This window comes from Polistes dominula, unplaced genomic scaffold, assembly GCF_049000335.1.
Source record: "Polistes dominula isolate Pdom_NZ unplaced genomic scaffold, Pdom_raw_medaka contig_28, whole genome shotgun sequence".
Taxonomy (NCBI): Eukaryota; Metazoa; Arthropoda; class Insecta; order Hymenoptera; family Vespidae; genus Polistes; species Polistes dominula.
In genome coordinates this window covers 7,202,544-7,218,935 of record NW_028300879.1, presented here as the reverse complement: position 1 = coordinate 7,218,935, position 16,392 = coordinate 7,202,544, and the positions used below count along the sequence as shown (strand labels likewise).

The 16,392-nt window shown below is 32.1% G+C and overlaps 1 protein-coding gene across 1 annotated transcript; it reads left to right on the top strand.

Annotated features, from left to right (window-relative positions):
- Positions 1 to 1,726: 1,726 nt before the first annotated feature.
- On the top strand, positions 1,727 to 3,070 carry LOC149033685 (uncharacterized). Its single transcript, XM_089173621.1, has 3 exons — positions 1,727 to 1,934; positions 2,024 to 2,735; positions 2,808 to 3,070. The coding sequence occupies exons 2-3, from the start codon at positions 2,306 to 2,308 to the stop codon at positions 3,068 to 3,070; spliced, it is 693 nt and encodes a 230-aa protein (XP_089029747.1). The 5' UTR covers positions 1,727 to 1,934; positions 2,024 to 2,305.
- The last annotated feature ends 13,322 nt before the right edge of the window (positions 3,071 to 16,392 follow it).

The following is a 16,392-nucleotide window of genomic DNA, read 5'->3' as shown; positions in this document are numbered from 1 at the left end:
AGGTCATTTTTTATCCTTGCGGTACATATCCAGCCGAAATTGGAAATTTATTGATATCAAATTGTACTCTACAATTACAGTTGCTTTAAGGTGTTCTTGGATAATTCGACTACGTAGTTAATGTTCGATGTTACTTTTGCCTTCCCTGATGAATGTCTTGTGTCCTATATATTGTAATATAGACTTCTTACATACTTGTAGTTTCTTTTAGTAAAGCATATTTTCAAAAGAAAAAGTATATTATCAGTACTGTTATTGTGTAAGAATGTTTTTGTTTTTATGACCCTTTGTGGCAATCTGTTAACGTTTTAGAATGCTATTTTAAGGGTAGCAGTTGTAGCATAATTGTTGTGTTTATTTTTTTAGTATTACGTTTCGGTTGATTATTATTTTTGTTAGTGTTTTTTCTTCTTCTTCTTCTCTTCCCGGAAGGCACAATGCCAGTTCTTCATCGCGATGCGCTTTATATAGTCAGACTGTCGCTCCAGCGCTTTCGAGGTCTTCCAACGCATCGTCTCCCCGATGGTGACTTATCTCGGGATATTTTGACCACTCGGTCATCAGACATGCGAGTTATGTTGTCATTCCACTCAAATTTTCTGCTTAGTACCCAGTCGTTGATAATCTCGATCTGGCATGCGTTCCTAAAGGTCTTTGCTTTTTACTCTGTCACATAGTGATTTCCCAGCTATTCTGCGAACGATCTTTATTTCAGTTTCTTCCATGATTTGGAGTGTTTTAGATGTTTCAGGTTTTGTTTCTGCCGCATATACTAGTACAGGTCTTATAGCGGTTTTGTATATACGCGCTTTTGCATCTATTCCTAGGTGTTTATTTCAGAGTATGGTGTCGTTTAATAGTGAGACTGTTCTTGCTACCTTGAAAGCTTGTCCTTTTACTTCTGACTCTATGTCACCGAATCTCGAAATTTTTATACCTAAGTAGTTGAATTCCATCACTTGTTGTATAATTTTATCGTCGAAAACCAATTTACATCTTAGGGGTGTTTTAGATGTAGTCATGCACTTAGTCTTGGATGTTGATATAGACATCCCGAGTGTCTTAGCAACTGTGTTAAAAGTATATAGGAGCCTTTGCAGGTCATCCTCATTTTCCGCTATCAGGACTGCATAATCGGCGTAAAACGAGATTTTTATCTCACAGTTCCCCATTCGATATCCTCTTTATTCGCACACCTTTTCTATGATTTCATCCATTATAATATTAAAAAGTAGGGGGCTCAGTGAGTCACCCTGTCGAATACTTCTTTCAACCATTATGGGTTCTGTGAGTTCGTTTTTTTTATCTTTGCCTGTTTTCGATTATTTCGGTAGATGTCTTCAATGGTTTTAATGATGTCACTTGGTATTTGTCTGTAATACAGAAGGTGCACTATATTCTCTAACCGTATCCGGTCGAACGCCTTTTCTAGATCTATAAAACAGAAAAATGCTGGCTAATTGTATTCTATGGACTTTTCTGTTATTTGCCTGATCACAAACGCTGCATCTGTGCCTGATCGTCGAGTTCGGAAACCTTGTTGATCATCAGCTAGTGTGATTCGCTCGTTTATCAGGTTCGTTATGACTCACTCTTGTCAACACCACTATAGGGACCGAGCCCTAACTGTAGAGGCAGCACACCTGTCGGAAGTGGCGCGCTCTGGTGTTTAATAAAAGCAAAAAACGGGTAAAAAGTATGATAATAGCTTATGTATTTTTTTGTTAATAATGGAAAAAATAATAAAATATGGTTTTCAACCAATAAGAAATACACTTATTTGAGGTCAAAACGACATAAAAGGTAAAAAATTACATGAGTCTGGACATGTTTTTGATGTTGTTGAGAAAAAATTATTAAATGGTCTAGTAACCATAACCGCTGATGTTGTTGCTCAGACAAGTGTGTCTAAAACATATAATGTTAAAATTACAGTAAGTATTGACATCTAACTTTTTTTAAACTTTATTACATAATTAAAAAATATAAAAAATAATGTTAATCAGAAAATTTTTGTTTTTAGCTAGATGATCAGCGCAATACAAGTAATGCTGTGTGTACGTGCAAAACCGGATTAGCTGGCAAATGTAAACATATTTGTGCTGTCGTTTATTACGTAAACTCACCAGATTCTGCTGATTCAAAAACAAACCATGGTCAAGAATGGGGAAAACCATCTCGTCGCCAGCTCTTGGAGTATGAAAAAGGAGTAAAAATAAGTAAATTATTTACTCCACCTCCTTACACCGATAAGAATCCGAAAGTGGTACCATTAAAGTTGGAATCACTCGTCTTTCCAGAGGATATGTCCGGGTGTCCTCTTTATACAATGATAAACGTAGATAAAAGAGATGAGAGTGAAATTATTGCAGCTGAATCACTTGCTGCTTTAGTAAAAGTAAATGATAAGCGTGATGTAGAAACAAAGGTGAATAACGTTATCCAGGAAGTGATTCAGCTGCAATTGGTGAATAAGATTTATTCTCGAGAAAATTTAGTAGCAAGTGATGTTTATGAGTTTTATTTGAAAGAAGTGAGTTGTGATAGTACGAAAATTATCAATATTTGCATTAAAACTATTCTCCAGTCTAAGATAGACGAGTGGTACAAACAACGTATCTTCCGAATAACAGCAAGTAATGGTCATAAGTTAAAAGGGGATCGTTTTGATATTGAAAAAGCAATCACTAACCTATTAACACCAAGTAAAGCTGAGACACAAGCCATGGCGTATGGTAAGAAAATGGAAAGTGTAGCTCTAAAAGAATACAAAAAGCTTGTGGACCAAAATTTCGAAATTGTTCAAGTCGGTGTGGTCGTTAACATTAATCAACCCTGGTTATGCTGCTCGCCGGATGCTATTTTGATTTATGGTTCTGCTATTTGGCAAAAAAAATTAGTAGAAATAAAGTGTCCTTATACGTGCAAGAAGATACCTATATATGATGCTGAGAATGGAAAATGTAATGTGCAATATTTAAAATCAGATGAAAATGGATTACACCTGAGTACAACTCATTCTATTTACACTCAGATACAACTGCAAATGTATGTTACAAATATCACATAAGATTTATTCGTATACTCATCTCGGGGCTGTGTTTTGATAACAATTGCTCGTGATGAAATTTTTTTAAGTACGGTAGTTCCTAAAATAGAAAAATTTTATTTTAAGCATTACGTTCAAAGAGTATTTATTAGGTATAATACAAGTAAATGAAGTACAAACATACTAGTAAACAGTAATATAATAATTTGTTTTAATATTTTGATATTGATCATAGTTTATGTATCAGAGTTTAATAAAAATTATATTTAATTACAATTATGGATTTCGTTTTATCCTCTAAATTTACAATTAGTTATTTTTACAATTTAATCATATTTTTTTATCATTCTATTTCTGATTTTTCTTGTTTAAACAGGGGCTTTTGAATATTTATGATAGCACATATGACAAAAACAATTTCATCAACATGAGGCAAAAGTGACACTGGTACTTTGGAAAGAATATTAAAGTCTTTTATTCGTTGATTCACTTTTTCAATGTGTATTCTCACTGAAGCAATATTGTAAGTTTCATCAACTTCCTCAGGTGTAAATTGATTTTTGTTGCAGAACGGAGGCATAATAAAAATCGCATTTTTCTCTTGCACTGTTGTTTGTACTTGCGGGAAACCTTTATCTGCTAGCACAACATCACCAGGTTCAATTAAATCTATTAGACCACAATCATTTGTGATAAAACAATTACCAGCACGACCACCATAACACTTTGACAGAAAACTTATAAATCCACTTGGAGTACACCCTACTAAAAATTTCATTGTGTGATGATGCTTATAATCTGAATACATTAAAACTCGATGTTTAACTGCTGGTGGAACTTCTGTGTTTACTTCGGTGCAGTCAATGATAACACGAGTGTCTGGATAATGTAGCTTAAATGATTCAGGTAAAGTTGCTTGAACAGCGGCTTTAGATGGCCAGAATATAAAATTTTTCAATAGAATATTTAACTGTTGCAAATTCTTTACGAATATTTTATTTACAGTAGTCCGATGAATATTAAATAAGACAGAAATCGCAGTAAATGTCAAACCGGTTTTCAGCTTCATTAACGTAATTAATAATTTTGTTTTTTTGTCAATGCCAGAACGTTTACATTCTGGGAGTTGATTCAAAAGCCATAGAAAGATAGATAATGTAACACCTGTTAAGCTACTCATAGTTTCATTACTTGTAATAGATGAAAATCCATGGAACCCTTTGCAATGAGATTGTACAGACTCGAAATTGATTGGATCGCAACTGGAATCTTGAACATTTTTTTTCATAGGCGGCATCGAAGTTTCACACATTTTATCTGCAGTTTTTTTTACAGATATATTAACTTGGACTGCTGCAGTATTAATACCATCATGATTATTCATATTACAAAAAAAATAAGTACAATTATCAGTTAAAATATCAGGAATGAATTCCTCAGTTTGACAAGTAATACTTCGATAGGCTGGGGGAGAAACATTCATAACATTCACGTCCCTATCACAGCTGTCCTCAGTTTCTGTTATCATTTCTCCTGCGTCTTGCTTCATTTCAATGTCACTTGAATTATTATTATTATCTTCAATAGAATTATTGCTGTTTATACTACTGTTGATACTGTCAGTTAATATTGATTCCTTGACGTTAATTTCCTTATTTAATTGACGTGTTCTTGACCGTTCAAATAGTTGTAGACGTTGAATGGAATTTCTTGTGTTTTCTTTTCCAGGAAAAATCAAAGGAACATAAGATGGGTGATATGAGTTGTCTGATTTACTATTATTTATAAAATGAGCACTACAAATTCTTGTATGTTGATTTGGCTCCCATTTTTTCGGATTTTTACTAAAAAAAAAACAACGAAATTTTAAGGTTAAATTATACTATTATATAAATTTTAATTTAATTGTTATATGGAACTTTTTATTCACATGAAATACTACTCGGTTTGATTTTGTAATATTTAAATTACTATGCCACTGCTGTTGATAATTATAATTTCTTACTTACACATAATTTTTTACTGCATTTATCCACTTTATACGTTTATCATCCTTCCATGAGGCACCACATTTACTCGAGGGAAAACAATAAAATTTCACTGGCATATCGACTTGCCACTTATGACGAGATTTTTCTGTGCATCCTTTGATACAACAAGATTTTCCTGATCGAGACATTTCGATTAATTTTTCAATATTTATTTAAACAACATTAACTAAATTGAAAATAACGTGTTGTTGCTTTACTTTGATTACCCGTTTATTGCACATTTCTGTTACCAGTTGGCGTGACAGTCTAGCGGCTCGGTCCCTATCCCAAGTTGACTACCTCAGTAGCATATTACAAACGCAATATGTATGTTCTAAACTTCAGCATTCACAATTTTCATAGCGATAATGTTTACATGTACGTTTGTGATGAAACTATTGCATCCAGAGGTGCTCAAGAAATTGTTTCATGCATCCTAAAACATGTTAAAAATTTAAAAAGTGAAAGACACTGTTGGATATATCGAACATCCACGCTCTTTCTTATATGATGTGTTCATGACGCGGTAGAGGGGATAGACGCGAAAGGAAAAAAAAAAAAGAACGATGCGCGACGCCGAGCGTCGCTTTTTTTTATCTATCTTGTACGAGCAGTCAACCGAGTAACCTCGTGTTCTTCTTGTGTGTTCTATAAATTAATTAACACATTGCGTACGGGTCACGAGATATCTCGTTTTTAGCAAATTGAACGTTGCGTACGGGTCACGAGATATCTCGTTTTTAGCAAATTGAACGTTGCGTACGGGTTACGAGATATCTCGTTTTCATGTTTTTTTTAAATATAAAATATTTTTGTAACGTTACCAAGGTGACGAATTCTTTCGCATTCCTAAGACAAATGACAACCGAATTTTGACATTCCGAGCATGCAGAAATGATCATTATAGCCATTTCATCAGTAGATCTGTGCCGATTGTCGTACGTACTATATCTTTTAAAGTGTTTTATTATTGTACATTTTGGAATTAAAGTGTTTTATTATTGTACATTTTGCAATTTCAAACTACGTGTTTTAATTTGTAATGTAGCAGGTAAATTTTTTAAAAATCATCTATATTTTCAAGTTACTAATAATTTATAACAAAAATTGATTTTTTATGAAATAGGGCTAATTCTATAAAAACAGCAAAATGACACATAGATGTAACGAAAACGAAACTCAAAGTGAATTGGTGTATGATGATTTATCGGATGCACCAAACAACACTTGCGACGAAAATGAATTTAGTGATAGCAGCAATATCCTTGAATTAAGTGATGTAATTAGACATAGAAGAAGACTGAGTAAAAAATATAATGTTTCAAGCGAAAGTGAAGATTCGGAGATGGAGGCTGATGAACCTATAATTGAAGAATGGGCAAGTGAGGATACTTTTCCAAATCTGGAACCTTTTGAAGGAATTTGTGGTACGTCAACATCATTACAAAAAAATTGCAGCGTAAAGGAAGCTGTTGATTGTATATTTGGTAATGAATTTTTCCAAATTATTTCTGAAGAAACAAATCGTTATTATTTACAAAATGTACATAAATATAAGGCTATTCCTAAACAAGGAAAATGGAGAAATGTATCATGTTCTGAAATAAAAAATTTGTTCGGAATATTTATTTTGATGGGACAAATACGAAAGGAAAACATAAAAGAATACTGGTCCGTGGATCTATATTTGGTAACACCTATTTTTTCAAAATTAATGAGTAGGAACAGATGTGAACAGGTTACAAGGTATTTACATTTTAACGATAACACGAAAATGAATGAAAATAGTGGTAGACTGTACAAAATAGAACCTGTTTACAATTATCTTATAGAAAAATTTAAAACCGTTTACACTCCTCATCAGAACCTGTCGCTAGATGAAGCCATGATCCCTTTGCGTGGAAAATTAAAATTTAAAACATACAATCCACGGAAGCTCACTAAATATGGAATACTCGTACGAGTATTATCGGAGAGTCAAACGGGATATATATGTAATATAGAAATTTATTGTGGACAAGGCAAAAAATTGCAAGACACGATAACAACGATTCTTACACCGTATTTCGGATATTGGCACCATCTTTATATGGATAATTATTATAATACTTTGAACATTACTGAATTTTTATTACAAAATAAAATCCGAATATGTGGCACAATACGCGCCAATAGATTGCCGAAATGTTTAAAAACAAAATCGTTGAACCTAAAAAAAGGGGAGAGTATTTTCAAACGGAAAGGTGATATTTTGTTACAAGTTTGGAAAGACAAGAGAGAAGTGAGAATGATTTCAACAATTCACAAATTTGAAATGGTTAAATGCACGGGAAAATATAAAACCGTACAGAAACCGAAGTGCATTGTTGATTATAATTTAAATATGAACGGTGTGGACCTTACAGATCAGTATCTGTCGTATTACTCAATATTGAGAAAAACAATTAAATGGCCTAAAAAGGTAGTATTATATCTCGTCAACTGCGGCCTGTTCAATGCATTTAAGATTTATAATTCGTGTAATGATGAAAAAATGAAATATAAAGATTTTCTACTTGCTGTGATGAAATTATGGACGACGGAAGAAAAATCAACGGATACATTTATGGACATAGAACAAGGTATTTCAAATACAACAAATCATCTACGTGTCGACCCACCATGTAGACTCGCTGGTAATATGAAACAGCACGTACTGGAACCAATAACGAGTAAAGGCAAGAAGAAGTTCCCAACCAAACAATGTAAAGTTTGTTCGTCCAATGGAAAAAGGAGCGAAACAAGATACTGTTGCAAATTATGCCGAACAGCATTGCACAAAGGAGTATGCTTTACCAGATACCACACTCTAAAGCATTATTCAAGTTTGTAAAATAAATAATATTATAGTTAAACTTATAAAATAAATAAATGTATTAACTATATATATGTAGTAATATTTAAGAATAATTTATGTGAATATAATACCAAATGCAAATTAGAAATGTGTGTATCCGCTTCCTATTGCTTGCCAAGCATGCTTCTGAAGCGTTCGAAAATGTGCGGGCGTTGACGGCGTGTTGAACGTGCAGAGCGCCGTACGCAATGTGTTAATAAACTAAAGACTTTACATAAATAAACTGTGAGAGTGCTTTATTTCACCCGAACCTCAAAACTAAAAACTCACAAGACACATTATAGCTTACAGTGACATGTGCACCGGGCAAAATAAAAACATTAAGGGGACGTTCTACTCTGCAATTTTTAAAAAATTAAATTTTTTTTTTTACATTTTTCGAATGTATATATACGTAGAAATATTGTGTTAAGATTTCAAAAAGATCTGATGTCTCTAACTACATTTTTTTGCTGCCTGAACGTTACTATCTCGGACCGCTCTCCTGAGCGTTTGGCGCGCACAGTTCTTATATCGGCTACGGAGACTCCAAGACTTTTAAAATGCTGTTTTATTATCATCCATACGGTGAAGATTTCATTGTTAAAAAGTTGAAGTGTATTTGCATGTGACAAAACATATTTTTAAGCGCGCTAATAAGGCAAGAAAAGCTCTCATACAAAAGAAGAAAATTTAAAAGAAAAACGCCGAACCGCAAAAAAAAAATAAGAACTGTAGCAAAAACAGTAGTGAAGAGAAAAACGACTGTTGTGAAAAAAGTTCCTTAAGAAAAAACTAAAAATTTACAATCAAATTGATGAAAGAACTCTCAGAGATCTACGGTTTATCAGTCAGAAGAAATTTGAATTCTTCATAGGATATGCGTAACGAGATTTGGGCAGAATACTACCACAAAATTTCGACTGATGCCAAGCTGAAGCATTCTAAGTGTTCCATCGACTGGTGAAAGTACCTCAAATCTAAGGCACATGGCACCTAAACACATGTTTAACGGCAAAAAATTGTTGAAATTGCGTGCAAAGTTTCGGCATGTATCTTCAACGAAGGATTCCGAACAGTGATGAAGATGAAGGAAACGATGGGTATGAAAATTGGGCCAGGAGCGATCGACTTTGCTAAAAGACGCGACGACCGACGTATCGAATCTGCGAACCGTCGAAGCTCTGAGTGCTCAAAAGATGCCTGATCAAAGTGGAAGAAGGCAAAACTAGAAGAAATTGAAGAATATAAACAAGAAGAAGGTCTATTGTACGGTCCAGGCATCGCAGATTAAGTTTAGGTAAGAATTTTTAACGATTTTGAGTAAAAAAAACTTTAAACGCGTTTTTCTCGAAACTACGTTTTGAAATACTAACTCCATCGTATCTCACGAACCAGTAAACCGATTCTTATAAAATTTAATCCACATATTCTACACATGAGCTGTAACAATGTGACGGTAAATCTTTTCTTATATTTTAATTTTTACTATTTATTTTTAGTCAAAAACAATGAAAAAAAAGGTCATATTTACGTTTTTTTTGTAATTTGTCTACCATTTTTTTATTTATTGATAAAAATTTCATATATTACTGTCACTTTGTAGCTGAAGTCATACAGAATATAAAACCATTTTACTTTTATGTTTCAGGTAAGCCATTCTCAAGTTCTGATGGAGCTACCAAACCACTAAAGTTTTAAAGTGTTTTTTTAAACTACTTACTACTATAAAAATTTTGTCAGAAATGAACCGTATAAAATTTTCTATAAGACATCAATGAATAAGAATGAAAATTTTGAAGTCCTGAATTTATTACCACGTCGGGGTAGACCAAAAAAGTTCGAAAATATTGTATTGACACAATTGTATAAAAATATCAGACAAATTAAAACAGCAAAATTCAAGGACATAATGGACCTATTACGATATATATCACCGGAACATCATGATTACTTCAAATCCCTTTTACACGCTCAAAATGTAGATGAGTAGTAAATTATTTTGTAATAAATTTATGTTTGTAATTTTGTACGTTATGTAGTTAATTGAATCGCATAAATTATGTTCCTGAAGTGTTTTAAGGATATGTAAAATAATTTCAGTATTGTTTTTTTTTTAATTTGATGCATCTTAAATTATGTTGAATGGACTTGGGCACCTTCAAATTTTATAATGAATCTGGTTGTTAATTTTGAAAGTGGCCTATCTCCATTCGTGGTTAGAAAACGCATATTAATTACTTAATAATTGCAACTATTTTAATAGGAAATATAAATTTGAAGCCTTTAGATACACTTAAGCAGTATAACTCGTTAGTATCTTGTACGTATATTTTTAAATTCATTGAAACGCAAACCCTTAAATATCTCGATTTTAAGATAAATGAACTTAGGCCATTTTCAAAATAAACGGCTCATATAAAAAAAGCTATGACTTTCGTGCAAAAATACGAACGGAAAAACATCGTACACTCCATAGCACTTACAGATTGATAATGTTTCTTTTTGTGTTATTATGATTAGTGATTATGATATTATTGCGATATGTAAATATAAAATAGATTAATTGATGTTATTAAGTACAATGAATTAAAGAAATGGATGTTTGGTGTTTTGAAATTATGCTAGGTGCTAAGTTGGAAAAAAACACATATAATAAAACAAATTTCATTAAAATAAGATAAGCAGTTTCAGAATTATTAGTAGACAAACATAATGTGACACTGACTTTTTATATATAGAATTTTTTTTATAATTTAATATATAGAATAAAAAATTATATATTAAATTTTATTAATTAATAAATTATTTTTGTTTCATTAGTTTTACGTTCTTTCGTTTAACGATTTTTAAATCAATCTGATTCTAAAAAAGTTTTCACGTCGAAAAAGCCACAGCAACGCGTGGCTGGGGCACCCCTAGTAAATATACATATTATTATATATATGTAGGAGAGTTTTAAGTGTAGCAGAGGTAGACAAAAGCTAGTATTCAGTCCTTTCTGTAGATCTCATTTTATTTGAAAAAGAGAAATCTATCTAGATTAAAAGAAAAGATTAGGTGGGCCATAAAACCATAAACGAACCTTGAGGGTTATTAGGATATTGGTGTAATAAAAAACCATGTGTGCAGTGTAGGGACCCTTTGAAGAATTTCCGATATGCGATGCCATAAAAAGGTGTAACATTCCGATGTGCTAGATTAAGTTTCTGTATGCATAGTTCCCACTACCGAAAACCATAGGCTGTACCTGTCGGTGGACTATGGGGTGGATCCTTATGCTATTGGTCAGTTAGATTTGTAAGCTTCTTCCCTCTCAAAAAGGGGTGTAGGTGATTTCTGATATAAAAGACATGGAAAGGAATAAGAAGGAGAGAGTCTCGGTGGTAAAAGTAAAGAGTCTCAGTTGTAGAAGTAAGGCAGTCTCAGTCGTAGAAGTAGCACAGTAGCAGTCGTAGCCTTAGTTAGATACCAGTTGTAACAGTCGCAGTTGTATCAGTTGTAACAGTCGTAAGAATTCAGTCGCTCATCTAAGTTGTAACCGTAAGATTGTGAAACTAATATTGTACCTTTTCTAATACCTGTTTTAAATAAATTTTATTAGTAGGATTAAACTGGGTGTATGTTCACCTCGCACCTCTCACCCTAAATAAATTAAAATCCCTACATATATCTATATATATATAAATAGTAATAAAAGATTAAGTTTTAATTATTATTAAAAATTAACAGTTAATAGTTGACTATGTTGCTTAGATAAAATTATTTTTGTCAAATTGAGGTTATAACCTAACAATTTGATTACCTTACGTTTGGCTTGTTATATTCAAACTTTTTCTTTCTATATTCAAACAAAATGGGTCGTAATAAAGTAACGAAAAGTATAAGAGCAGATACATCCGTTGTAAAAAGTAAACCGAGGAAAAAAAGGGTGTATACAGCTCACGTGGAAGAGGGTAAAAATGCATCAGCGTCAGCGAAAAAATTGAAAGTTGATAAAGAATATTATGTGCCCAAAGACGGTTCAATCAACTATAGAATCAAACTTTTTTACGGTTTTTTCATTAATTTCTAATTTAGTCAAATGTGCAAAATGCAACAGGAAAGTGAACTTTTCAATAGCAAATGAACGCGGACTTGGATTTCAATGGGCTGTAATTTGTGATAAATGTGACCTTACGTACATACCGTCTTTCTCCATACGTCGGACGTGACTACGAAATAAATCGGCGAATAATATTTGTAATGCGAGTATTAGGTATTGGATTCAAAGATGTATTACAGTTTTACGGTTTGATGGATCTTCCGCCGTTTTTGACGAGGCCAACATACAAACTTCAACTTGATCAATTGTATAACGCAGCTAAAATAACTGCTGAATTTTTTATGAAAAAAGCTGTGAAAGAAGAAATTAAAAAAAAACACTAAATTCACAAACAAAGACAATAATACTGATTTAACAGTCTCCGGTGATAGCATTTGGCACAAACGTGGTTTCACGTCGTTATATGGCGTTGTTAGCTTGATTGGATGTTACACTAGATAAGTTGTGGACGTAGTGATCAAAAGTGCTTATTGTAAAGTGTATGAATATTGGAAAAGCCGAAAAGGTACTAACTAGTATCTTTTAAAATTTCCGAAACACGAGAAATAGTGTGTAGCAATCACAAAGATAAGCTGTTGGAAAGATGCTTGGGCGGGCACACTCAGAATAGCAATAAAAGTTATAATCAGTGTATTTGAAAGATTATGCCGAAACATCCACCTGCGAGCACAGTTATGGTCGGGATCGCAACTTACATTGCTACATGTTCCTTAAATGAAAGTCAAATGGGTCTGCTGGCAGTTTTAGACAATTACGGGGTTAAATGTGAGCAGAACGTGCATGCATACGCTGAAGCGACAGATACAGAGAGGGTCACGAGAAGCGACGTTTGTAAAAATAGCAACAATCGAGAGGCTAAGATGCATTCAAGACAGCGTCAAATTGATGCTGCTGAGGCAGCTGTTGAAGACGAAGGTGAACTATATGGTGCTGGAATAGATGATTCGATGTAAGTTAAAAAATGAAATTTTTATTAGCATACACATCATATTTTCTACTTTTTCTGTAAAAACGAATTTTTCTCGAGACCACGTTTTCGAAGCCGGTGAAGGTTAGCTTCATAGCGGCTTATCCGATTGTTACAAAATTTTAAACAGTTATTTCTAACATAAATACCTTACTTTTAAACCGTATATAGTTTAATTTGATCAATTATTTTTTTTTTTTTTTGAGAATAACGAATAAAAACTTTAAACGTTTTTATCTCAAAACCACGTTTTCAAAGCCCGTGAAACTTTAAACTCCATAACGGCTTATCCGATCGTCGCCAAATTTTTACCAGATATTCATTACATAAATGTGGTGTACTTATCGCCAAAATATTTTAATTTTGCAATTAATTTTTTTTTTCACTGAAAAATAACCCTTTTTGTCAACAAAATAAAAATTTTTCTTTAAACATCCGCCATTTTGGTATAAATTTTAATTTTGAGAAAAATTCGGCGGTAAGTACACGGGAACATCATACTTAAACTAACCCTTTTGTATTTTTTGTTTCAGATAATTCTACGATGACTTAGAAGTTTCACCGCACGACTACCTCATTTTTTAGGGCTTCCGACAAATTTACAATAAAACTTACTTATTTTTCACTATTTTCGCTTTACAAAAAACTGTAATTATTTAAAACATATGTGATTTAAACTGTATAATATATTTTTTTAATAAATAAAATCTGTCGTTAAAAAAAATTCCGAAAAAAACAGTTTTTTTTCATTCTAAGTATACGTACCTCCTTTAGTTACGATAAGCTATTAGAGTCATTTCTTGAAACTGAGAACTTGGAGCCTGGATAATATATGATTTAATGTATTTTTATGTCATGGCCTAGGTTGTCTTCGAAGAACAAATTGCCTTTTTGCGGATAGAAACAAGATAAGGACGGTCAAGGAATAGCTGATATCCCGTAAAAAACATTAAAAGTTTTGAGTAAAGTTTACGTCGTTGTTTAAAAAGTAGAAAGGAGGGTAAAGCATCAAAACTAAACAATTAATTTCATATTTTGGTTACTATAAGCAACTTGTACGATCCGAAATGATCGTACGGAAACTAACTGTATTTAATATGCGCGCGTCCGATTCTATCGATTAAGATTCTAGATCGATATTCGATACGAAGCGCTAACGATAGCCACTACCACCTCTTGCATCCCAACCACTCACCCCCCTGCCCAACTATACGCTCCCTGTTGGGCTAACTCAAAGGAATACTCTTCCTATTCTTTGGCTGGACGCATGTGAATAGTCGACTAGAATAAGTCGAAACGAGAGAGCAAAGAAGCTAAGTCGAAAGAGTTAAGTTGAGGTAGTTAAGTCGAGGAAGTTTAAGTCGATACGAGAGGTGAGAGGGAACTTAAGCGAAGCGGACGAGAGGTGAAATCTTTCCATTATATTCACTTCACATTGACGCAGCTAATTGGAACAGGACTCCTAATCGAGAAATCTAGGCCATAACACAGCTCGTCCTATTTTTTTAAATTGACAACGTGCTTAATGTGTAGTATGATATGTATTATATGTCAATAAAATATAAAATAATTCTTGACAGTGGTAACAATATTATAATAAAAATATTGCAACAAATAAAACCTACCATTATCCTACTTCTGATACTCTGCATTGGTCTCATTCTCTCAAAACTTAGCTTTTTGAAGGTTTCACTTCTAATACATGTGATCTGCACACATGATTTTCTTTTTATTTATACATCAGTCATTTTGACTGGTGTGGTTGAAAAATAGTATACTGAAAATGTTGAAATATCTAGCGTTAAAAAAGTTAATAATGCTTTTAAAAAAACTTTTTTCTTCACATGGAGGTATCAGTGTTGGTTCAGTGAACATCATTATGGCAGAAATATACATATTCAAATAGAAATAAATAAACGTTTTCCTGTCCGATATTTAATGCTTTCTATGTCAGCTTATCCATAGCTCAACAGTTTAAATTTAAAAATTTTAAATTTTCTTTTTAAGATTTTGATCACGTTTTTGAGATTTGAAATCATTTTAAAGTTGTAAAAATTCTATTCGTTCGACTCCCAAGACACTCAAATGAACGCTTAACAATTCTGAAAATAAAAGCAATTCAGAAGAACTAGCTTTGTTCGCAAAAATGTATTTCGGTAATGTAATATTATTTAATTATTTAATATTATATAATTTATTTATTATTATAAGTTTATTAAATTATATTATATTAAATTTAAAAATTCAAATAAAAAAAATTTCAGACATATGTAAAAACTATTACTATTTAACCAGCATAAAACAAATTCTATGAAATTGTTTTAAGCTTCTTATACGATGAGCTAGAGTAACGTTTTAAAATTTTATGCATTACATTTAGAATAAAAAAATATAGGATATTTTATATTTTTTCTTATTTTTAGATAAATTTATTCACAAGTTAACTAATAAAACTGTTATAAATTACAAAATAGTTTTATGAAAATAATAAACTTTTTTCTAATCAAATCATCTACTTTCTGTTTCATTGATTTATGTCTCCTGTTTCGTGGCTGGATATAAAATTACCGCTTTTTAAGATCAATCTGCAGTAAAAACATGATTTAAAATTAATCACTTTATATTACACAACAATTACTTCTAATATGAAATAGCCATTACCAACTATCACGTTACGTGGAACAATTCCTACTATGAACAGTCAATAATTAATATTAGCCCTTATTTTAAATAAAGTACTCCTTTTGTCTGAATATATACTATACATTAAAAAATTTTTTGTTTAAATTTTTCTTTCTTTTTGATATTTTAGTAACTGATGATATGCATTTACAAAATTCAAATTACAAAGTAATTTTAATTAGAATGAAACTTTATCTTGCCTAAGGCTTCTTGCAAGCGTATTAAATTCGCTGCAAGTTATTCTATATGATTAACTTTATGTCCTAATGATACGAGAAATCTTATAAGAAATACACTTGTTTTAAACAAAAAAACTCATTAGATACTTGTAATATTACAAAAATATTATCTAATTTCTTTTTGTTTAAATTTATTCTACGCATTTAATCGTGTTAGACGAAATTTTATGTTTAAGAACTGCATATATATAAAACAGTTAAAGCATTTTATCTGACAAACTATGTTCTTTAACTGTAGAAGATATGCGTTTAAAGTCTTTTTTCTTTCCTCCGGGTATGGAGGGTAGAAATAAGGAGTAACATCTCTGTATATGAAAAGTGTCCGTCGAAACCGAACCAATTGAGGTGACGCCACATTAGCATCATGGCAAATTTTAAAGGAAGTGCCAAATATTATTATTAGAGTAGGATTGAGAAATAAACAATTATAATACATTTACAATTG